Source organism: Ictidomys tridecemlineatus, chromosome 5 (assembly GCF_052094955.1).
Source record: "Ictidomys tridecemlineatus isolate mIctTri1 chromosome 5, mIctTri1.hap1, whole genome shotgun sequence".
Taxonomy (NCBI): domain Eukaryota; kingdom Metazoa; phylum Chordata; class Mammalia; order Rodentia; family Sciuridae; genus Ictidomys; species Ictidomys tridecemlineatus.
This window is the reverse complement of record NC_135481.1, coordinates 53142326-53167553: the sequence shown is the minus strand read 5'-3', so window position 1 is coordinate 53167553 and position 25228 is coordinate 53142326. Positions and strand designations below refer to the sequence as shown.

Here is a 25228-nt window from a genome sequence, read left to right as displayed (position 1 = left end):
TTTTTTTTTGAGAGAGAGAGAAAATTTTTTAATATTTATTTTTTATTTTTTCTGTGGTGCTGAGGATCGAACCCAGTGCCCTGCATATGCCAGGGCATGCCCCACGCATGCTTGAGCCACATCCCCAGCCCCAAGAGCACGATTATTATATGAAGTTTTTTAATGGAAGTATTGTGGACTTTTGGAAGAACTGACTACTTCCTAAAGTAGTTTAGCTTCTTTTAAAGAAAAAGCTCTTCATTTTGCCTATAGTTAAGATTTGGGCCTTGGAATCTGGTAAGTCACAGTGGTTTTGTATTAAATTACTTTTTTGTATCACAGTTATAAAATAATCAGTATTAGTAGGACTTATACTTATCATGGTATTGAATGCTATATAGTGTGTAAGTACTAAGCACATGCCCAGCACATAGTAAGCACTTAAAAATTTGAGCTTTCATTATCATTTTATCATCACTGTGTTTTATGTGCTGTTAAGGTTTTCTAAAATTATTTTTTTTGTGTGTGTACTGGGGATTTATCTTCGGAGTACTCTACCACTGAGCTATATCCCCAGTTATTTTTATTTTTAAATTTGAGACAGAATCTCAAATTAGCTATGGCACGCCTCAAACTTGTAATCCTCCTGCCTCAGCCTCCAGAGTTGCTGACATTACAGGTGTGTGCCCAGACAGGTTTTTCTGAAATTTTTTGATTAGCTTACTTTCTAAAGTTCTGAGTAGCTTTAAACATAAATTCCTTTATTCTGAGTTAATACTTCTCAATTTATATATGCAAAATAAAGATTGTTATACACACATCAAATTTTTGACTTCAGGAGAAGTAAGGTAAGCAAGAAGTGTGATTATCTAAATGATTATATGTTTCCTAAATAAGGTCATTTTAATTTAAGATATCAAAAATTTTATTTTGGTTGGATATCTAATTCATTCTCATTAATTAATCTTATTAATTCATTATCATTTTTAAGCATGTCAATACTTACAGATAAATTGAATTTTTATTTTTAAAGTAGCTAGTAATTTTGTTTACAGGTTATGTCTTGATTATATCAGATAGTGTTTTGGTCAGCTTTTTCACTGCTGTGACTACAACAACCAACAAGAACAATATTAGAGGAGGAAAAGTTTATATAAAGGCTCACTGTTTCAGAGGTCTTAGTTCATAGAAGGCCAGCTACATTTCCCAGGGACTGCAGGTGAGGCTGAATCTCATGATGGAAGAGTGTGGCTTGAGGGAAGCAGCTCACATGGCGATCTGAAAGTGGAGAGAGATTTTACTCTCCAGATCCAAAATATTTACCCCATAGCTACACCCCTAATGGGTCACTTTCTCCAGTGCCACCCCCTCCAGCCACAACTCAGTTAATCCCATCAGGAATTGATTCACTGATTAGGTTCAGGATGTTCCCCGATCATTTCTCCTCCAAACCTTCTTGCATTGTCTCACATGTGAGCTTTTGGGGGACACTTCACATCCAAACTGTAACAGATAGTTTTCCTATAATGAAATTCTTTTGAGATAACTGGATTAATATGACTATTCATTTTCAATTATTTGACAACTCTGAAAAAAGGCTTTTATAGTAAATTTTAAAAACCTTAAAAATTTTAGTATCTTATATTGATTTCTGTTTTTTGAGGGGGGTTGTTGCCTATTTTTCTACTGATTGATGATATGAATAGTCATAAAGGTAATATGGTTTTCTAACAGAATGTAACACTTTATCAGATGTCTGGAAAATTACTGGTTTGCATTATGGATTTCACATATGATTAATATTGATTAATGTAAGTAGAAAATGTTAAAGGCAAAATCAGTAATGTGTATATGCCTTCATATAGCAGTTTCCATCATTTTAGCTTCACCACTTATTCTCACTGACCTAGCTTTCTAGGTGCAATTAGCTAATTATAGTTTACCAAATTTGCCATTTAGTTTACCCAATAATACTAGAGCACAATGATTTTTAAATCTCACCATATGTTTGCAACATACAGTGTGGGTTTTCTTGGTCTTAAATCTTTTTTTTTTTTTAAAGAGAGAGAGAGAATTTTTTAATATTTATTTTTTAGTTTTCGGCGGGTACAACATCTTTGTTTGTATGTGGTGCTGAGGATGGAACCCGGGCCGCACGCATGCCAGGCGAGCGCGCTACTGCTTGAGCCACATCCCCAGCCCATTGGTCAAGTATTTAACCTCTCAAAATCTCAGTTTCCTCATCATAAAGTGGGGATAAAATAAGACATTTCTTACAAGTCCTATTGAAAATAGTAAATGAGATAATGCTGGGTTACACCTCCAATACCATCATAGTTGGGGGAAAAGACAATGGATGTGAATGGTTATTCTTATATCATTTCTATCTTATTCTGATGGTTATTCTTATTCTAACTGAAGTTCATCCTCTTATTCCTTCTTATCACATCAAACTGCTAACTATTCTCTCAAGTTCCAGGGTGATGATGGTAAGAACATGATTGTAATCTATTCATCTTAATTTTACCAGTGATCTAGTCTGTGTTTACTTCTTAGTTCCTCTAATGAGTTGAACTGTCTTACTTTTTCTTTTTTCTCAATGTTCTAGAAAACTATTTGTTCCAAGTTTGTCTGGCTGATTTTTCTTTTTATTTCATGTCTCAGTTTAAACATGACTTCCTCAGAGTTTGCCTGTCGTAACACCTTTTCTGGCCAATCTTCTTTGGTCCTTCCCCATAGTCTCATTACCTCTGTTCCTCTTTTATATTCTGTTACAGCATTCAGCACTTTTCTAGCCATGATTTTTATCCTAGTTTCTTCTGTGTTACTTCTGTGATTGCTTGTTTAGTTGGCATTCCTGCTTAGATCATTTCCATAGGGCTTTGTAGGGTATCCTGGCTATTGAATTCATATCTGTATTCTCAGTGCCAGCATCTTGTGTTTAGTAAATGTTTGTGAAATTAATGAACAACTTGCTTCTACCCCCAATCTCCCTATTGAGCTAATAATTCATTTAGGGGTATTAATACTAAAGTTTATAAACATTTTATTTATCATTCATTATTTCATTCTTTACATTTCTTTCTCCAATTAGGCCATGAGTTAGTTTCCTCAGGGTACATTCTGTGTTTTATATATCTTTTTATTCTAAAGCCTGACAGAATGCTCGGCATAGGAAATTTTTTTGTTTAATAAATGCTTATCAGTGAAAATGTTTTTATTTAAAACATTTTATTTAAAACAATGAAATTTAAAGTACAATTTAAAAATGAAATATTTAGGGGTTAGAGTTGTGACTCAGTAGTAGAGCACTTGCATAGCATGTGTGAGGCACTAGGTTTGATCCTCAGCACCATATAAAAAGAAATAAATAAAAATAAAGCTATTGTGTCCATGTACAACCAAAAAATATTTTAAAAATGAAAAATTTTACAGATACTATCTACTGCTACAAGTTTAAGTTATATGCTAAAGGGGAAGCAATATATGATATTTTCATGAAAAAGGTAGTGTGAAAGTGTATAAGTTAATGTGGAATAGTCTAAAAATTGTTGTCTGCTAATAATAAAAATTAGAGTGTTTACTTTTTGACTGTGCCTTCTGCTCTAATATTTTTTGCTAAAAATAATACATGTTTATTAAAATATTGAGTATTCTGCTTTTTTCATCAGATATTGTGTTAGGATTTTTTTCTTATTTCATTAAATGTTATTTTACATGATTTTATTAGCATAGTTTTTCTTCCAAGAGGTTTGCCAATAATGGCTTTGTTGAATATTTATGTAAACAGTTTTTTAGTATTACATATAATAATGTACAATGAACAACTTACCAAAGACTTTTTTTCATATATGCTTTTCCCTTAGAATTTTAAAAGCAAACTTGCTTGTCATTCTTAGCACTGATAATATTACCAAATACTAATAGTCCTCCAAAAAGATTATACCTGTTGACATTTCTAATAATAATGAGAGTACTGATTTCAGTTCATCTTTTCCTGCATTGTATAATGTTAAAAGTGAGGTTTAAAAAAAGTGATGTTTGACCTTATTGATTATTAGTAAAGTTGCATATTTCATTTTTTGGTCTATAAAATTGCCTGTTTATGTCCTTTGCTTATCTTCTGTTGGGTTGTTCCAATTGATTGTTAATATTGCTCTAATATTTTAATATTTTAATTTTCAGTAAGTAATTTATTCTAATTGTTGAAGATTTTTTTTAATTAAAAGAACTTAGTGCATTTTTATAATTTTAAGTTCTAACATAGTGGAGTCTTTTTTAGTATGTGTAAATAATATTGTCATTTTCTATGAAACTTTATTAAAACATATTTATTTTATAAACCAGGAGCCTTTCGTGGCAGATGAGTATATTGAACGTCTTGTATGGAGAACCCCAGGCGGAGGTTCTAGAGGTGGACCTGAAGCTTTTGATCCTAAGAGGTGAAATAAAAAAAGTGTTTTTCTTTTTTGCATAGCCCCAATTACTACAAATTTGTATTTAGATAGAGATGACTCTTGGAATTCAGCACTTATATAAAAAGATATTAGTTAAAAGATGCCCCTACCATTCTTTGCTAAAAATAATACATTTTGACAAAGAATTTGTTATGCTGGTAGTGCATGTCTGTAATCCTAGCTCCTTGCGAGGCTGAGTCAAGAGGAATGCAAGTTTCAGGCCAGCCTGGGCAACTTAGTGAGATCCTGTTTCAAAATAAAGATTAGAAAGAACAGAGGGATATAACTCATTGGTAGAGTGTCTCTAGATTCAATCTGTAGTACCACCACCACCACAACAACAACAAAAAAATTGGCCTCCAAAAGATACATCAGAAATTGAAATTGTGTTTTTCAAATTTTTATGTTCCTTTTATTTTAGGGAAGTACTTTAACTCTCATAAGGGAAGGAATTTTATTGAGAATACAAATTTAATATTTTCTTTAATTAGTAATAAATTAGAAAGGATTGTTTTATTTTTATTTACAAATAAAAACATGATCAACATGTTCTTTTAAGTAAATTGGAGAAACAAAGTAACTGAACTCTGGAATGAATAATAGTATTGTGCAATTACCTTCTTGGATGTTGTAAATAAGCTATAAAATTTGTTTCTGTTCTGAAAGCTTAACAGGGATCTGAGTAAGGTTTTCATTCACCTCATTGAAAAGTTAATAAAAACTGGCCATATTTTCAAATGTCTTGTTTTTTGGAAAGTTATGTGACCTAGATAAAGCAAAGAAGAAGTTATGACATTGCAGGAAGACTCCATCTATAGATTGAAGAAATTCCTACCAAGATATGTTAAGAGAAAATTAACATGATCATTCCTGTCAAAAAACTCTAAAATTTTCCTTAAAATTATAAACGAATCAGTCATTTCCTCTTGATTGATAATAGTAGATTGATTCATGTTCTAATTTTCTCTATTAGATTATTAGAAGAATTTGTAAATCATATTCAAGAACTCCAGATAATGGATGAAAGGATTCAAAGGAAAGTAGAGAAATTAGAGCAGCAGTGTCAGAAGGAAGCAAAGGAGTTTGCCAAGAAGGTACAAGAACTCCAGAAAAGCAATCAGGTAAACATTTAGCTACACAATGAATCATTTATTTAGCACAAAAATCTTTATTTCCTTTCAGCTCTAAGCTCTTAAACAAGTCAAGTTGAATTATAACAACCGTTGATGTTTCTCTCTACCTGTGTGGTCCCACTGGGTAAAATATTCATGAATTGTTATCATATACTCTTGACATTGGCTTGCTACTGAATGTTGGTTTGGGATCACGGTACTCCCTTTTCAAGATGGAGTGGTATACAGTTTAGTGTACTCCCTTGCTCTACCTTTGATAATGTAATCAAGAATTACTTCTTAGTAGACCTGTACTTTTGGAGACTCTTAGAATGGATATTTAGGTAGTCATTTCTGTTCTCTTTAATTGCAAACCAAAGTAATACCATCAAACAAATATCAGGCCTGGATCAGGTTTTTCCCTGTAGAAACCCGGTCTAGGAAGTATCACAAAAATAATGAAGTGTATTCCTCAGTGAGAATTCATTGGAGTAATTATGGGAGAAGGGGGTGGGTGGAAAACTTTTCCTCTATCCATTTTGGAATAAAACCAAAGCACTAGACTGGCCTTAGGGTTGAGGAAGCCAAGTTGCATCTTTTTGGGGGAGTACCAGGAATTAAACCCAGGGGCACTTAACCACTGTTCCACATACCCAGCCCTTTTAATTTTTTATTTGGAGATAGGGTCTCCCTAAGTTGCTCCGAGCTTCACTAAGTTGCTGAGGCTAGCTTTGAACTTGTAATCCTCCTGCCTCAGCCTCCTGAGCTGCTGAGGCATCACTGCGCCCAGTCAAGCGTCTTAATCACTCTTAGGCCTTTGAATTAATAATATGAAATCTCTGAATCCCTTTAAAAGCTGGGCCTAATTTGGAATTCGATTTTCTTTTCCAAGTGCATTTTGAGGAACATTGTTGAACTTTGCTGCCTCCCAGGGGTCGTTTGGGCGTTGGGATTAGCAAACTGATTTCTGGTAAAATTTCATTTATTTAGATTCTATCACTTATGTATATATGGCTGTGAGAAAATAATTAATAAAGTCAGTAACTTAAATAAGATAGGAAATGTGTTTTTAAGTAGTTTTGGTGGCAATTTCCAAATATTCTTAATGTAGTTTTCCTTTGGTAATTGAAATAGTTTTAATAAAGCACACAATTTTGTAACCAGTCTCAGTTGCAGCCTTGATACTTAGCTGTGTAATCTCAAGAAAGCATTTTAGTTTCTGTGTCCCTCCATTTTCCATTTGTAAACTGTGTTTTGAGGATTAAATAAATAAATACATGTAGTATACTTAGAATAGTATCTAATACAGAGAAAGTCCTCAGTAAATGTTTAAAGCTTTTTTCCCTTGAATGTTAGCCTACAAATAAAAGTACCACATTGAGTTATCAACAATTCTACTTTTGGCAGTTTAAAGACATTCATTGCACATAGTTTTCATCTGCCACAGGACAATCAGTGTACCCTGGGGAGAAGGGACTCAATATCCTGGGAAGTAATTTACCTTTGCCTTAAAGTAATTGCTATAGTCTTTCATGTTTTCAGAACTGAAAAGGACAATTTTACTATAGATATTAGTATCACTTTTTTAAATATTTAAAGTTAGGTGTTAAATATTTATTTATTTATTTATTTTTGGTGGTGCTGGAGATTGAACCCAGGGCCTTATTCATGCGAGGCAAGTGATCTACCAGCTGAACTATTCATTTGTAGGCTAACATTCAAGGGAAAAAAGCTTTAAACATTTACTGAGGACTTTCTCTGCATTAGATACTATTCTAAGTATACTACATGTATTTATTTATTTAATCCTCAAAACCCAGCCCCTAAATATTTTATTTTTAACCAATATCTTTTACCTCTGACATATTTTTTAATCTTTTCAAGAGGGTTTTTTCAAACATCTGTTCCCTTTTGTACTCGGTTCTTTTTTCTCAAAATCATTACTTGATAGCTTTATATGATATCAGGTGCTCTGTTAAAACAGGATGAATAAGTGGATTTGCTTTTGTTAATTAACTAGTATATTTATAATAAATATGGTTATTATAATAGTAAAAGGGTAAAAGTTTGCAACATGGTTAAAAAAAACAAGGTTTTCAAATCATGTCATGATAATGAGTATGAATTGGTTTTGTAGACTTCATAATTTTTATGTTATCTTTAGTTACATAAGTTAAAGAGTAGTGGTGAGATCGATAATTTAGTTTTTGTTGGCTTTATTTTTATAAATAAGTTCATAAATTGTAAATTATATTTATATAATCAATACATGATTTATATTATTTATTGTTAATTTAATTTTCCTTGGTTTTATTTTTATAAATAAAAATTTATTTATTTACTGTGGTGAGGATCAAACCCAGGACTTTGCACTATCCAGGCAAATACTCTTACCATTATGCCATTAGCTGGTAGTTTACTTTTGATATGTCTTAACTTATAAAGTGAGTTCTCTGATTGTATTTTATGCTTATGCACATTTTTTCCTAGGTTGCCTTCCAACATTTCCAAGAACTAGATGAGCACATTAGCTATGTAGCAACCAAAGTGTGTCACCTTGGAGACCAGTTGGAGGGGGTAAACACGCCTAGACAACGAGCAGTGGAAGCTCAGAAATTGATGAAATATTTTAATGAGTTTCTAGATGGAGAATTGAAATCTGATGTTTTTACAAATTCTGAAAAGGTAAGCACTATCAGAGGATAAAAGCACATCACCACATTAGTTACAATGCTGTAATTATGAGCTAGTGATCTGACCTAAATTGTTGATAAACTGAAATATCTTTTGTAAAAGAATTCAGAACTTCTAATTTTTATTGCTGGAATAAAGATCTCTTATAAAGAATTAAAGCAGTTTGGATCAAGGAGAATTGAAAAAATCTGCATTGTGTATATTATTCCCTTTTATAGCAATAATCATTTAATCCTAGTCTTAGAGTATCTGGTATTGGCTATTGTATAATTTTAAAAGAAGGTAATTTAGCTTGCTTTCTTTTCTTGAGGGGAAAAATTTGAAATGCATGAAAAATGGACATTTTTATAGATCATATATGCTCATTCATATTAAATACAATCTTTCTGACTTGTTCTACATTTACTCTGTGAAGTATCAGATAACAGAATATTAAAAGCTAAGTATTATTGAAGCTAAGTATTATCACTTTGAATTAAGCAACACATTTTTTGTGTGTATAAGTTAGATTCTGTATGGTTATAGAACTTATAATTTTTAGAGATTTTTGAAAAATGGTTATATGAAGGTAGAAAAAATTTCTCAAAGATTATTTTAAAGAATGACTTTTAAGAATTGTATTTTTGGTAGAATTTAACACTACTAAAATTAATGTCCAGAAAAATGTGATACTTAAGAATTTGAAAAATACTTGCAGAATCTTTTGTATTTATATATGGTTTTATTTATAAGAACATATGTAGAAATGGAACACCGGTGTGAGTTTTGGATAGTTTATGGAATATTTTACTTTTTGTTTTCCAGTTATAAATATACATTTATCATATATTATGAAAGTGCTTGCTTGTAGAATATATTATCCAAATTCTGTTTACAAGCCAGGCATGGTGGCTCATTCTTGTAATCCCAGCAACTCTGGAGGCTGAAACAGGAAGATTGTGAGTTCAGAGCCAGCATCAGCAACAGCGAGGTGCTAAGCAATTCAGTGAGACCCTGTCTCTAAATAAAATACAGAATAGGGCTGGGGATGTGGCTCAGTGGTTGGGTGCCCCTGAGTTCAATCCCTGATACCCCCACCAAAAAACAATTCTGTTTACATATTAAAAATTGGATATAATTAAACCCTGGGTACTTTAGATTACTTTGCATTAAATCTGGATGGTGTAGTGTAGTTATGCCCTGTTATATACAAAATTCAGATAATCATACCTACTGTGAGTTAGTGTATTTATTTGAATGTAGCTGAAGGTGGTCATTTAAAATCTAGAGAAAAGCACATGTTTTTAGATTGATTTTATTTATTTTTAACATGATTTATATTATTTCTATGTTTATACTTTAAACTTTTTTACTTTAAATTTTTAAATTACCCTCAGGTAATTAGGTAATTCTTGATGTTACTGCTGTCTCTCAATTTTTCACATCCTAATTGAAAGAAAAATGTCTTAATTATACTTGCTAGTTCATTCACTTAGTTACATAGACATCTGCAATATTGGAGGGGCAAACAGACTCAAGAATTTTTAAGTTTTTTTCTCATCTTTTATTTATTTCAATTCATAGTTCACATATAGAGCACAATTTTTCTTGTCTCTGGTTGTAGAGTTACACCATTCGTGTCTTCATACATATACTTGGGGTAATGATGTCTATTGCATTCCACCATCTTTCTTACCTCCCTGTCCACTCCCTTTCACTCCCTCCCCTTTACCCTATCTAAAGTTCCTTTATTTTTCCTATGCTACCCCTGCCCATCCCTATTATGGATCAGCATCCTCATATCAGAGAAAACATTTGGCATTTTTTTTTGGAGGGGGTGGGAATTGGCTTGCTTCACTTAGCATAATATTTTCCAACTTCATCTATTTACCTTTAAATGCCGTGATTTTATTTTTTAATGCTGAGTAATATTCCATTGTGTTTATATACCACAGTTTCTTTATCCATTCATCTATTGAAGGGTATCTAGGTTGGTTCCACAATTTAGCTATTGTGAATTGTGCTGCTATAAACGTTGATGTGGCTGTTACACTTTAGTTTGCTGTTTTTAAGTCCTTTTAAGTCCTTTGGAGTAGGATAGCTGGGTCAAATGGTGGTTCCATTCCAAGTTTTCTAAGGAATCTCTATACTGCTATCCATATTTGTTGGATAATTTGCAGTCCCACCAGCAGCGTATGAGTGTGCCTTTCTACCCATATCATCGCCTACACTCTTTGTTGTTTGGAGTGAAATGAAATCAGAGTAGTTTTGATTTGTGTTTCTCTAATTACAAGAGATGTTGAACATTTTTCATATATTTGTTGATTGATTGTATGTCATCTTCTGAGAAGTGTCTGTTCAGGTCCTTGGCCCATTTATTGATTGGGTTATCTATTTTATTGATTGGATTATTTGTTTTTTGGGTGTTGGGATTTTTTTGTTCTTTATATATTCTAGAGATTAGTGCTGTATCTGATGTTCATGTAATAAAATTTTTCTCCCATTCTGTAGGCTGTCTATTTACCTCACTGATTGTTTCTTTTGCTGAGAAGAAGCTTTTTAGTTTTACTCTATCCTATTTATTGATTCTTGATTTTATTTCTTGCACTATAGGAATCTTATTAAGGAAGTCGGGGCCTAATTCGACATGCTGAAGATTTGGGCCTACTTTTTCTTATCTTAGGCGCGTGGTCTCTGGTTTAATTCCTAGGTCCTTGATTGACTTTGAATTGAGTTTTGTGCATGATGAGAGATCGGGGCTTAATTTCATTTTGTTGCATATGGATTTCCAGTTTTCTCAGCACCATATTTTGAATAGGCTATCCAATATGTTTTTGGTGTCTTGTCTGAGATAAGTGTATTTTTTTAAAGCTTTTTTTAGTTGTAGTTGGACACAATATCTTTATTTTTATGTGGTGCTGAGGATCTAACCCAGTGCCTCACAAATGCAAGGCAGGCACTCTACCAATGAGGTACAGCCTTAGCCCAAGATAAGTGTAGGTTTGTCTCTGTGTCCTCTATTCTGTACCATTGGTCTACAAGTTGATTTTGGTGCTAATAGCGTGCCATTTTTGTTACAGTTGCTCTGTAGTACAGTTTAATGTCTGGTATAGTGATGTCACCTGCTTCATGCTTCTTGCTAAGGATTGCTTTAGCTATTTTGGATCTCTTACTTTTCCAGATGAATTTCATGATTGCTTTTTCTATTTCTGTGAGGAATGTCGATGGGCTTTTGGAATTGCATTCAATCTGTATAGTGCTTTAAGTAGTATGATCATTTTGACAATATTAATACTGCCTATCCAAGAACAAGGTAGATATTTTCATCTTCTAAAGTCTTCTTTAATTTCTTTCTTTAGCATTCTGTAGTTTTTGTTGAAGAGGTCTTTCTCCTTTCTTGTTGATTCACATTTCTTTTTTTTGAGGCTATTGTAAATGGAGTAGTTTTCCTAATTTCTCTTTCAAAGAACTTGTCACTGATATACAGAAATGCCTTTGATTTATGGGTGTTGATTTTATATCCTACTTTGCTGCATTCATTTATTAATTCTAAAAGTGTTCTGGTGGAATATTTTGGATCTTCTAGGCATAGAATAAACATTTGCAAATAGTGCTAATTTGAGTTCTTCTTTTCCTATCCATATCCCTTTAATGTCTTTCACCAGTGTAATTGCTCTGACAAAAGAGTTTCAAGAACTATGTTAAATAGAAGTGGTGAAAGAGGGCAACCCTGTCTTATTCCAGTTTTTAGAGGGAATGCTTTGAATTTTTCTCCTTTTGGAAAGATGTTGGCCTGAGGCTTATTAGCATAGATAGCCTTTATGATGTTGAGATATGTTCCTATTATCCCTAGTTTTTCTAGTATTTTGAACACGAAGGGATGCTGTGTTTTGTCAAGTGTTTTTTTTTCTGCGTTTATTGAGATGATCATGATTCTTACTTTTAAGTCTAATGATGTCATGAATTACATTTATTGATTTCTGTATATTGAATCAACCTTGCATCCCTGCGATGAACCTCACTTGATTATGGTGCACTATCTATTTGATATGTTTTTGTATTCTATTTACCAGGATTTTATTGAGAATTTTTTTATCTATGTTCATTAGAGATATTGGTATGAAGTTTTCTTTCTTTGATATGCCTTTGCCTAGTTTTGTTATCAGGGTGATATTGGCCTCGTAGAATGAGTTTGTAAGTGTTCCTTTTTCTATTTCATGGAATAATTTGAGGAGTATTGGTATTAGTTCTTTTTTGAAGGTCTTGTAAAAAACTCAGCTGTGTATCCATCTGGTCCTGGGCTTTTGTTGGTTGGTAGGCTTCTGATGGCAACTTCTATTTTATTGCTTGAAATTGATCTATTTAACTTGTAGTATATCATCCTGATTCAGTTTGGGCAAATCATGAGACTCTAGAAATTTGTCAATACCTTTGATATTTTCTATTTTATTGGAGTATAAATTTTCAAAATAATTTCTAATTATCTTTTCTATTTCTTTAGTGTCTGTCATGGTGTTTCCTTTTCCATCATGGATGTTAGTAATTTGAGTTTTCTCTCTCCTTCTATTTGTTATCATGTCTAAAGGTTTGTTACTTTTATTTATTTTTTCAAAGAACCAACTTTTTGTTAATTTTTTCCATTGAATCTTTTGTTTCAGTTTTATTGATTTCAGCCCTGATTTTAATTATTTCCTGTGTTCTGCTTTTGCTGTTGATTTATTCTTCTTTTTCTAGGGTTTTGAGATGCAATGTTAAGTTGTTTATTTGTTGACTTTTTCTTTTAAGGAGTAAACTCCATGTAATGAACAGCCTTCATAGTGTTCCAGAGTTTTCGATATGTTGTATAAGTGTTCTCAATTACCTCTAAGAAATTTTTAATCTCCTCTTTGATGTCTTTTGCAACCCATTGTTTACTCAATAACATATTATTTAGTCTCCAGGTGTTGGAGTTGCTTCTATTTTTTATTTTGTAATTGACTTCAGATTTTATTTAATTATGATCTGATAGAATTCAGGGTAGTAGCTTTGTTTTTTTGTATTTGCTAAGAGTTGCTTTGTGCCATAACATATGGTCTATTTTAGAGAAGTATCCAAGTGCTGCTGAGAAAAAAAGTGTATTTTGATGGATGAATATTGTATATGTGTCTGTTAAGTCTAAGTCATTGATTGTATTATTGAGTTCTGTAGTTTCTTTGTTTAGTTTGGAAGATCTATCCAGGGGTGAAGAGGTGTGTTAAAGTCACCCAGAACTATTGTGTTGAGGTCTATTTGACTCTTGAACATAAGAAGAGTTTCTTTGATGAATGTAGATGCTCCCTTGTTTGGGGTACATATATTTATAATTGTTATGCCTTGTTGATGTATGGTTCCCTTAAGCAGTATGAAAAGTCCATCTTTATTCCTTTTGATTAACTGAGAATGGAATAATTGTTTGTTTCTGCAGTCCATGTGAGTGGTGTGTTTTTTCCCAGTCTTTCACCTTCAGCCTGTGGATGTCTTTTTCTATGAGATGAGTGTCTTGGAGGTAGCATATTGTTGAGTCTTTTTTAAAAATCCAATCTATGTCTTTTAATTGGTGAGTTTGACATTTAGGTTTATATGTGGTGCCGACAATCGAACCCAGTGCCTCACACATGCTAGGCAAGAGCTCTGCCACTGAGCACAACCCCCGCACATATTTGTTTATTTTTGGTATTTAACTTCACTTGGTTTCTCCTTTGATTTATTTCCTTTAGTGTAATACCTCCCCTTGCTGATTTTCATTGTTGTTTTCATTTCCTCCTCAGAATATTTTGCTAAGGATGCCTATAGTGAAGGCTTTCTAGTTGTAAATTCTTTTAACTTTTGTTCATCATGGAAGGTTTTTATTTTGTCATTAAATCTAAAGATCAATTTTGCTGGATGTAAGATTTTTGGTTCGCATCCATTTTTCTTCAAAGCTTAGTATATGTTGTTCCAGGATCTTCTACTTTCAAGGTCTGAGTTGAAAAATCTTATTTGGTTTCTACCTATTTGGTTTCTACCTATATGTAATCTGATTATTTTCTCTTGTGGCTTTTAAAATTCTGTCCTTTTCTGTATGCTAGGCATGTTCATTATAATGTGCCTTGGTGTGGATCTGTTGTGATTTTGATATTTGGTTTCCTGTAAGCCTCTTATTTGATTTTTCCAATTCATTCTTTGTATTTGGAAAATTTTCTGATATTATTTCATTGAATAGATTGTTCATTCATTTGGTTTGGAATTCTATGCCTTCCTCTAGCCCAATAATTCTGAAATTTGGTCTTTTTATGTTATCTCATAATTCTTTAATGTTCTACTCATGGTTTCTTACCATCTCCGCTGTGTGTTCAACATTCTTTTCAAGATTGTATGTTTTGTCTTCATTGTCTGAGATCCTGTCTTCCAAGTGATCTAATCTGTTGGTGATGCTTTCTGTTGAGTTTTAAATTTGGTTTATTGTTCCTTTCATTTCAAGGATTTCTGTTTGTTGTTTTTTTTCCAGAATCTCTTGTCTCCTTACTGAAGTAATTTTTGCTTCCTGTGTTTGCTTCTGTAGCTCTTTATCAAAATGATCTTTTACTGCCTGTATTTGCTCTCTTGTATCATCCTTTAATTCACAGAACATTTTAATTATGTGCATCCTGAACTGCATTTCTCTGTCATTTCTTCTGTTTTGCTGGCCATGGATTCTAATAATATAATATCTTAGTTTGGTGGGGGCACTTTCTTCCCTTGTTTTTTCATGTTGTTCATGTGTATTCTCTTCTAGGACTGGGGATCCAAAGCATTACAGTTTTTATCTTATAGGCTTACAGTGTCCCTGCAGGTTTCTAGGAACTCTCCTTTAATGGGGAGAATGATGTAAACAGATCCCAATATAAACAATATACAGCCTTAAATCAAGTAGCTGCTATTAATATGTTTATGATTTTGTCACAATATACAGAAATAGTAAGTTGAATTATCATCTATATTATAAATAGTAGGTTTGTAAAAGGGCCTACCGTTTCTGATGTTGAACAAAGAACTGGAGGTGAGGTGTAGGATGAGATGCTGGGAGTAGGAGGTGAGGATATAGTTATTAAATCTTAGAAAGTGCAAGAGGAATCTAAAGAGGTTGTTTAGTAGCAGGAGAAGAGACAGAATGTGATGTTTTGGGGGAGACAAGTAAGTGGGAAGACAGTAGAGTGCAAAAAACAAAGAAACTTAAATATTAAGAAAAATAAAAATGTAAAAATAGGAGGTAAAAGAATATACAATATCACTGTAATGTACTTTTCAGATATCCCAGTCCTCAGTAGCCTAATTCATGAAAAGTATTTGGTTTCACAAATGTTGGGGATGTGAAAAGAGAGGAAAAAAGTTTCGAAGATAGATATAAAGATTGTTTTTGTTGGAGATCAGTCTCTTTCCAACTTCTCTTCTCATCTAATAGGGTTGTCTGTGTTTGCTGGTATCTCTACCCTCAGGATGGTGAAGGTTACTAGGGTGGGAGTGTTGGTGTCAGGAGCGTAGCTCCTGGAGGTAGGGTATACCACTTATTGGACCCAGGATCTCCTTTGGAGAGCTGTTTTATATTGGGCAGTTCAGGACCTGGTTTTGCCACCCAGTTTTGCGAGCTACCAAATGGCCACTAGCTGCAGGAACTGTGCCGGGTTAGCGGTACAATTTTGGGGTACCTTGATATTGTTTCTAAGCTCCAGCCCGTGTTCCAAGCTGGGGGTTGCCCCAATTAAAGATGGCAAGAATGGTGTCCCAAGATGTAGGCGGCTGCTTTTAGCAATGGGGTGTTGGGTCAGGTGGGGTGGGGCCAGGTGGTGGCATTGAGACGCGTGTTCAGAGATACAGCTTTGTGGCATGCAGTCTTGTGGCTGTCACCAGACCCAGTGCAGTGTCCCCAGGTAAAGGCTACTTCATGTAGGGGACTGTGGCAGTGGTTGCAGTGCCCCAAGATGAAGGCCACTGGGGAAGCCCCACTTTGGTAGATGGGGGGTCCACATGGGAATGGCAGCTGGATCCTGTAGGTGGGCTGCAGCCAGGTGTCCTGCATGGGTGCGAATGCTGATGGTCCTACTCGGGCACTTGGAGGACCTGCTTGGATCAGTAGCCAGGAGTCCTGCACTGACACTCCCCCTTTTTCTTTTAACTTCTTTGTTTCTTATTTTCTTATACTTTATTCCTCCATTTTCAGTTGACTTCTTTTTCTCTCATCTCTTCTATAAGTTCTGGGTTATTGCTTGCCTAATAAGCATCCTTTTAGGAAAAGCCATGATAGAAAGGAATCAGATTGCATATAGGGGAAAACCAATTAGGATAACAGCAGACTTTTCAATATAGTCCCTAAAAGCTAGAAGATCCTGGAATAACATGTATCAAGCTCTGAAAGAAAATGCGTACCAACCAAGAATCTTGTATCCAGCAAAATTAAGCTTTAGATTTGAAGATGAAATAAAAACTTTCCATAATAAGCAAAAGTTAAAAGAATTTATAACTAGAAAACTGGCACTACAGACATCCTTGGAAAAATATTCCATAAGGAGAAAACAAAAAACAACAATGAAAATCAGCAGAGGAAGGCAGTACCCTAAAGGAAAAACTAATCAAAGAAGAATATCAAGTTAAATAATAAAAATAGAGTATGGCTGGGAATACAAACCATGTCTCAATAATAACCCAAAATGTTAAGGACTTAAACTCACCAATCAAAAGACATAGGCTAGGAGATTGGATTAAAAAAAAAAAGACCCAACAATATGTTGCCTCCAGGAGACTCAACTGATAACAAAAACAGAGACTGAAGGTGAAAGGTTGGGAAAAGTTATACCACTCACATGAACTGTAGAAGCAAGCAGGGGTTTCCATCCTAGTATCAAACAGAGTAGACATCAAGCCGAAGGTAATCAAAAGGGATAAAGATGGACATTACATACTACTCAAGGGAACCATACACCACCAGCAGGACATAACAATCATAAATATATATTCCCCAAACAATGGTGCAGCTATGCTCATCAGACAAATTCTTCTCAAGTTCAAGAGTAAAATTGATCACAACACAATAATCTTGGTTAACTTTAACACACCTCTGTCACCACTGGATACATCTTCCAAACAAACATTGAATATGGAACTCAATAATACAATCAATAACTTAGACTTAACTGACATATAGAGAATATTTGAACCTGCATCATGCAGATAGTTTCTTAGCAGCACATGAATCCTTCTCTAAAATAGACCATATAATATGCTACAAAGAAACTCTTAGCATATACAAAAAAGTAGAGATACTACCATGCATTTTATCAGATCACGATAGAATGAAATTAGAAATCAATGACAAAATTAAAAACAAAAATTACTCCAACACCTGGAGACTAAACAATATGCTACCGAATGAACAGTGGGTTGCAGAAGACATCAAGGAGGAGATTAAAAAATTCTTAGAGAACATAGACACAACATATTAAAATCTCTGGGACACTATGAAAGCAGTACTAAGAGAAAAGTTTATTGCATGGAGTTCATTCTTTAAAAGGAGAGAAAGTCAACAAATAAATGATCTCACATTATATCTCAAAGCCCTAGAAAAAGAACAAGTCAACAGCAAAAGTAGTAGAAGACAGGAAATAATTATGAGATGAAATCGAAACAAAAAAAATTGAAAAAGTAGACAAAACAAAAAGTTGGTTGTTTGAAAAAAATAAATAAAATTGATAGACTCTTAGCCACGCTAATGAAGAGGAGGAGAGATAACTCAAATTACCAGCAATAAAAGAGAATAAAATCATGGCGTTTGCAGGTAAGTGGATGGAGTTGGAGAAGATAATGCTAAGTGAATTTACCAATCCCCAAAAAGCAAATTCCAAACCTTTTCTCTGATATAAGGTGACTGACTCATTGTGGGTTAGGGAGGGAGAACATGGGAGGAATAGATGAACTCTCGATAGGGCAGAAGGGTGGGAGGGGAAGAGAGGGGCCAGGGGGTTAGCAATGATGGTGTACTGTGATGGACATCATTATCCAAAGTACATGTATGAAGACATGAATTGGTGTGAACATACTTTATATACAAACAGAGATGAAAAAATGTGCCCTATATGTGTAATAAGAATTATAATGCATTCCACTGTCATGTATTTAAAAAATAAAATCAATTTTAAAAAAAAAGAATCCTTTTAGGCCTGATACTACTGCAGTTAAGTACACTTAAGTACTCATATGTCTTATTTGATTGCCTATTATAAGATAAGCTTCTAGTTATCTCAATTTATGGATTCTGTGGCAGCTCCTTTCTCAAAGAAAAGGAAAATCAGCCATGAATCTAGAGAGATGTAATTATGAGAGGAAATAAAATGGGATAAGATGCCAACACAGGTTCTTTTTTCTTGCTCCCTAGTTATTTTTGTTTTTTTATCCTTGTTTTTCACAATCTTCTCTTATTATTTTCTTTAAAAAGAAAAAAACCCCAAACAACAATAAAATGTAAAAGTTAAAAAGCACTTTTTTATATTTACCCTTGTCCTTATATGCATGTCGCTCATTTATCTTAGAATTATAGCTTATTGTTGTTCAGTAGACAATGCTTGATGACTCTGATTATCTTTAAAACTGAGTAGTCTCTCAGTTCACTCTGTAATCAATAACAGACGTTAAGTATATTATTAGATAGTGGTTTTGACGCCTTTTGCATATTTAAACTATAATACATTACAACTTTAAGGATTACTTGTGCTCTAATTTTAATAAAATAATTAGCTTTGAGAATTCAGTAAAACCAAACACTCTTTCTATTACATACTACATTAAGCGAAGTTTGCAAACAGCATGCTTATGTCTCTTAAAAGAACAAATACTAAGTCCTGATGGAAACTGAACTTGCTCTTTACCAGCTATTTTGTTTCTGAAGGGATACTGGAAAGGAGAAAATAATAGACTGCTACTGCAACTAAATGGCATGATGAGGCGTGATACTGTAGTAATACCTGTACCTGTGTTCAGCAGGGTAGAGTGAGTGAGTTGTGGCTGAAAATAACAGTGACCTGCTGAATAGTAGAGGAGAGATATTGAAGCAGAAATGCTATATTCACTATCATTTGGAGTAACAAGTAGAAACAAGCCCTGTTGTTATCCACAGTTGTTTGCTAGTCTTCACATAAATACTCAGAAAAATTTATACTAATGTTTTTAGCTCTTCCTTCATGTTTTTTTGTCTCTCTCTTTTAATGTATGGGAAAGTGAATTATCACAAAGCAGTTATTAAAGTTATGCCAGGTTAAAAATCAGTAGTATTTTGAAATTTAAAGAAAAAGTGAACATGATATAACTCCCCTTTAAAATGTTGTATAAATAAACACAGAATCTGCATTTGAGGCCCTTGCCTAAGTGCCTTCATTTTACAACTTGACAAACTATACATGTTTCTATGTTTTATTCAGGTAACTTTATGTTAAACTTTTATCTTTGCTTTTAGAACAAGTGTTATAAATTTATATGCTTACTAAATGACAGGAATTTTTGTTACTGTTTTATTCATTTAGAGTAAAGTATGTATATGAAGCAATATGTTCTGAGTCATTTTTTAAATCTTTATCCTTTTTGGGTTTATAAACTTAGAGGATATTTACACTTTGCTTTCAGCAAGCAATGATTTTAACTTCTTTATAGTAAACTTGGACAACAGATTTCATTAGGAAGGTGTTATGGCATCAAGGAAAAAAGTACATACAATATATATAAAAATTTTAGTACCAGAAAGACAAATCTTTGGGTTTTGGCTCATTGTGGTGATACCCCAAATGTATTCTTGTTGGTCACAAAATTTTATTTGTTGTGTGTTTTTAAAGAAAATTATTTGAGGGAGGGGATTTGAACATATATAGGAAGATAATACTATTTCCAAATATATTGATGTGTTTATATCATGAATTATTTACTTATTTTTTCCATATTTTTATTGGTATATTTTAGTTGTAACTAATGGTGAGATTCGTTGTTACATGTTTGTACAATCACACAATATACCAGTATTGCTTGGGTTTTAAAATTATTGCTTCTATTTATTTTTAATAGATAAAGGAGGCAGCAGACATCATTCAGAAGTTGCACCTAATCGCCCAGGAGTTACCTTTTGATAGGCAAGTTTATTTCTCAAGAACTAATTTGGAAATGTATAATTCATAGAAAAAAATTGGAAGTTTTGTCCCTGGATGATTTTCTTTGCCCACTAAGTCAACAAGAATATTTTGCATGTTTCTTTCATACAAGATACGGTATAGAATAGTTCATTGAAAAAATAGTGTACTTTAATATCTAAATTTAATTGTATACTTTCAATCTCTTGTCTTTTAAAAAATATTGATGGAGATTTTTGAAGTTGACCGAAGTAAAATTTTGAGTTTTCCTATCTTGGATTTTGAGAACCAGGGTGATAAGAGACAAGAGTTCAACCATAAGGCTACTCAGTTGCTTTTTTCTAATTCTAGATGAAAGATCTTAAGTTTTTTGGGGGTCTTGGGCACCTTTGAAATGCTAGTAAAAGATATAATAGAGTTTCTTCAAAAAATTAAGATATACACAGATTATCATATATAATTTTAGGGTATTTAAACTCTTTACCCATAAAAATTTTCCAAGAGACTTTGGGTTCTGAACCTTGTTTTATTTATTTATTTATTTTAAACATCAGAAATTTATTCGTTGCTCAAAACATTACATTAATCTTGACATATCATGTATCATACATTTGATTCAAATGGGGTATGAATTCTTATTTTAAATACAAATCCCAGGGTCATCACTAACTTAAATTTCATCCTAAAATAAAATGCCTTCTGAGAAGGAATTTTTTTTTTTCATGATTTTCATTAGTCCATGGAATATCAAACTTTTTAATAAAATGTGGCAATAATAGTTCCTCCATGTGACTGAAAGAAATACAATTTTGTTTAACAGATACTATATCTGTTATTCTTTTGTTGATACTTGAAGGTTTTCAGGTACAGATAGAATATAGGTATATTGCTGTGCTTAAAATATGACCATTATGTTCCAGCCATAGTGAATCCCACTCACACATTCATTTTATTCTCAACTTTGTATCATCATAAAAGATAAGCAGTAATAATTTTTTAAATCATCTACCAAAACTTCTATAACTTTATCCCATTTCAGAGTTGGACCATTTACTTAAATGGGTAACATGTTTAGCTCAAAATAGGTACAATATAATAGTTAGCTATAGCCCTCATTCCTCTCCCTTTATTGTATTTTTTCCTTCCAGAACACATTTGCATTGTCATTGTCTACAACTCTCAAGTTTATACTCCTCTTATAGTTTGTTTTGTTTTATTTCAGTGCTAGGGATCCAATCCAGGGCCTCACACATGCTAAGCAAGCCCTCCATTACTGAGCTATATGCCAACTTTCTCTTACAGTTTTCTTTTAACCTCTCTAAGAAGCCTTAGAGGCTTAATCATACTTAGTTTTTTCCACACACATCAATACAGCCTTATATGTGTTTTGTCACCTACCATGACTTGGTTTTATCTTTTTTTTTTTTTAATAACTATCTAAACTTTTCTTTCTTTTTCCGTCTGTGTTTGGCATCTCTTGCCAATCATTCTTTTTTTTCTTCAAATAATTGCATAGAGTCTCAAAGTCAGTTTTCTGTGCTAGATATTCTCTCTTGATATTAAGAGATTTGGAGATTCTAGGGAATGGTATTTTAGTTTTTGAATTTGTAAAGATGGAATGGTTGTTCTCCTAGACACATTGCTGGATTCTTCATAAAGCTCTTTTTATTTTTTTTAGTTTTAAAATAATTATGTGTGTGTGTGTGTGTGTGTGTGTGTGTGTGAGAGAGAGAGAGAGAGAGAGAGAGAGAGTGAGTGTGTGTGATGCTGGGGATTGAACCCAGGGCCTTGTGCATGCCAGGCAAGCACTCTACCAATTGAGCTGTATCTGCAGTCTTATATTAGTCATCTTTGGTGTGTATTGATTATTATATCATTTATCGTTAATATATCATTTTATCATTGTGTTTTCTTTTACATAAGAATTTAAAACTTTATTTTAAAAATCCCAGTAGGGAGCAGATTATTGTAATTATTATTACAATCAATATTATAATCCAGTGACTTTAAAATGCCATTGAATGTGAATAGGAACAATAACTTATTTTGCGACTGGCTGGGTTAGTGCCTCTTGGATTTCAGTATGAGTTTCCTAAATGATAATTACATACCCCATCTGAATTTCCTACATTCAGTTTTGTTACCAGGAGTGCTTTCTGTCATTATTCTCTCTACCCTCTGGCTTTATCTTTTTATTTTTTATAATAACCTTTGTTTCATAATTGTTTTAGATTTTCAGAAACTTGAAAGATTATACAGAAGGTTCCCATGTACCCCTGCATTCATTTCCCCCTTTTTTAACATATTAGCGTGGTATGTTTGTCACAACTAATGAATCATCATTGTTTTTTATCTTTCAGATTTTCAGAAGTAAAATCAAAAATTGCAAGTAAGTGGAGTCTATTAAATTAACTTTTTTTTGAGTGAAGACAATAACTATTGTATAGAAGAAAATAGCAAAAGGGGAGAGGTGAAACATACCATTCTCCTACCCCATCCCTGGGTATTCTTCAAGAGTACTGTGTGGATATATGAACAGCATAAGACTTCCCCCTTCCCAATTATTTTATATATAATTTTATATAATTTATGTATAGATTTTATATATAATTTATATATACACACATGCATACATACATACACTTACATGCACACACATTTTTTTTTAAATGGTTGGTAGCTTTTAGGCCTTGTGTTTTTAATTTAACAGTATGTTTTGGAGATATATGTGAATATAGCTCTTTTTTCTTTTTAACACTGATACGATGAGTATTGCAATAACTGTTCATCTCCTTACCTTAATAGTTTAATTTTTGCCAATAGATTAGACTAGGTCATTCTAGGTTTCTGGAAAAAAATCAGTTTATTTTCAAGTTCCATTTATAATAACCTGGCTACCTGTTTGTTATGCCAGTTCATTGAAAGTTCAGAGACCTACCTATATTTTCAATTGTCATGTTGTTTTTGTAATTCTTCCAAAAAGAAGGCAGATCCATAGACATTATATTTGTAAATAATTTAGATGCTTGCCATAATTTTGATACTTTTAGAGCCTCAGGATAGCCGGATGACTTTATTTTTATTTTTAGGTAAATATCATGATTTAGAATGCCAACTAATTCAGGAGTTTACCAGTGCTCAAAGAAGAGGTGAAATCTCCAGAATGAGGGAAGTAGCAGCAGTTTTACTTCATTTTAAGGTAAATATTAAAAATTTAAAATGTAGATCAGTCTTAAAAGTTTTGAAGAGTTTACAAAATCAGTGTTATTATTTCTGATGTTCCCCTATTAGTTGTATAACTAAATTACATCAAAATGTAAAAAATGTAATAATTTTCATTAATTTGTATGTTTTATATATTTCTCTATAAAAATGTTAAACATTAGAATTTAATATTTCAATAAGGATTTTATATTTAGTAATATTAATACATCAAGTTTTCATATAGTTTGATAAAGATAAAGAATATCTTATAGTTTACCTTCTTGGTTTTTATTTTTTATTTTTAAATTTATTTTTATTTTTATTTATTTATTTATTGGTTGTTCAAAACATTACAAAGCTCATGATATATCATCTTTCATACATTTGACTCATTTAGGTTATGAACTCCCATTTTTACCCCAAATGCAAATTGCAGTATCACATTGGTTACATACTCACGTTTTTACGTAATGGCATATTAGTGATTGTTGTATTCTGCTACCTTTCCTATCCCCTACTATCCCCCCTCTCCTCCCCTCTCATCTTCCCTCTCTGCCTCATCTGCTGTTGTTCAATTCTCTCCCTTGTTCCCCCCCTTTCCCCTCACAACCTCTTATATGTAATTTTGTGTAACATTGAGGGTCTCCTACCATTTCCATATGCTTTCCCTTCTCTCTCCCTTTCTCTCCCCCAACTCATCTGTGTTTAGTGTTAATCTTTTCCTCATGCTCTTCCTCCCTGTCCTGTTCTTAGTTGCTCTCTTTATATCAAAGAAGACATTTGGCATTTGTTTTTTAAGGATTGGCTAGCTTCGCTTAGCATAAACTGTTCTAATGCCATCCATTTCCCTGCAAATTCTATGATTTTGTCATTTTTTAGTGCTGCATAATACTCCATTGTGTATAGATGCCAATATCTTATAGTTTACCTTCTTGTTTTTTAATAAATCTTTTTCAATCAAACATGTTAAGAAATTAATTCAGAGCTGGGGATGTGGCTCAAGTGGTAGCATGCTCGCCTGGCATGCGTGCGGCCCAGGTTCGATCCTCAGCACCACATACAAACAAAGATGTTGTGTCCGCCGAAAACTAAAAAATAAATATTAAAAAAAAAATTCTTTCTCTGTCTCTCTCGCTCTCGCTCTCTCTTTAAAAAAAAAAAAAAAGGAATTAATTCAAAGCAAGAAAACATGACCGTGAATATATACTGGAATGTAGGAAACAAAGAGTAGATGACATATTACATAGAAAAAGAAATCCACCTACCGAGGTTTTAGTGTTAATATAAAGGAATGTTTTATGTAGTTGTCTTTCTGGAATTTGAATTGGAGAGAGAGCATGGGACTGTATCTCTGCAAAAAGGTGCTTAAATAATATTTTTCTTCCTTCATTTTGTTTCTTCATTGCATCAGATGTTAAAAATATAACCTATCTGTTGGGCTTTTCATTTTTGTAATATCTAAATGAGTACTGAGAGTGGCTTTTTTGTTGTTGTTCTTTTGTGGGGAAGGGTCTTGTGGAGAGTAAACTCAAGGGCACTTTACCACTGAGGTACATCTCAGTTCTTTTTATTTTGAGACAAATTCTTGCTAAATTGCTGAATCTGGCTTTGAATTTGCAATCTTTCTACTTCAGCCTCCCAAGTCACTGGGATTATAGGCATGCAT

The 25228-nt window shown here is 33.0% G+C and overlaps 1 protein-coding gene across 3 annotated transcripts in view; it reads left to right on the top strand.

The window, feature by feature from the left end:
* The window catches only part of Exoc5 (exocyst complex component 5), a 71976-nt gene that overhangs the window by 14953 nt on the left and 31795 nt on the right, over positions 1 to 25228 (top strand). For 2 of the 3 annotated variants that reach the window (XM_078049955.1, XM_005322737.5), the window contains exons 2-7: positions 4327 to 4421; positions 5410 to 5557; positions 8039 to 8233; positions 20297 to 20361; positions 22719 to 22747; positions 23448 to 23557. In XM_078049955.1, the coding sequence (XP_077906081.1) occupies positions 4327 to 4421; positions 5410 to 5557; positions 8039 to 8233; positions 20297 to 20361; positions 22719 to 22747; positions 23448 to 23557 (642 nt within the window). Of the gene's footprint in view, positions 1 to 4326; positions 4422 to 5409; positions 5558 to 6455; positions 6519 to 8038; positions 8234 to 20296; positions 20362 to 22718; positions 22748 to 23447; positions 23558 to 25228 lie in introns of those variants that run through there. The other variant, XM_078049956.1, reaches the window with a different exon arrangement.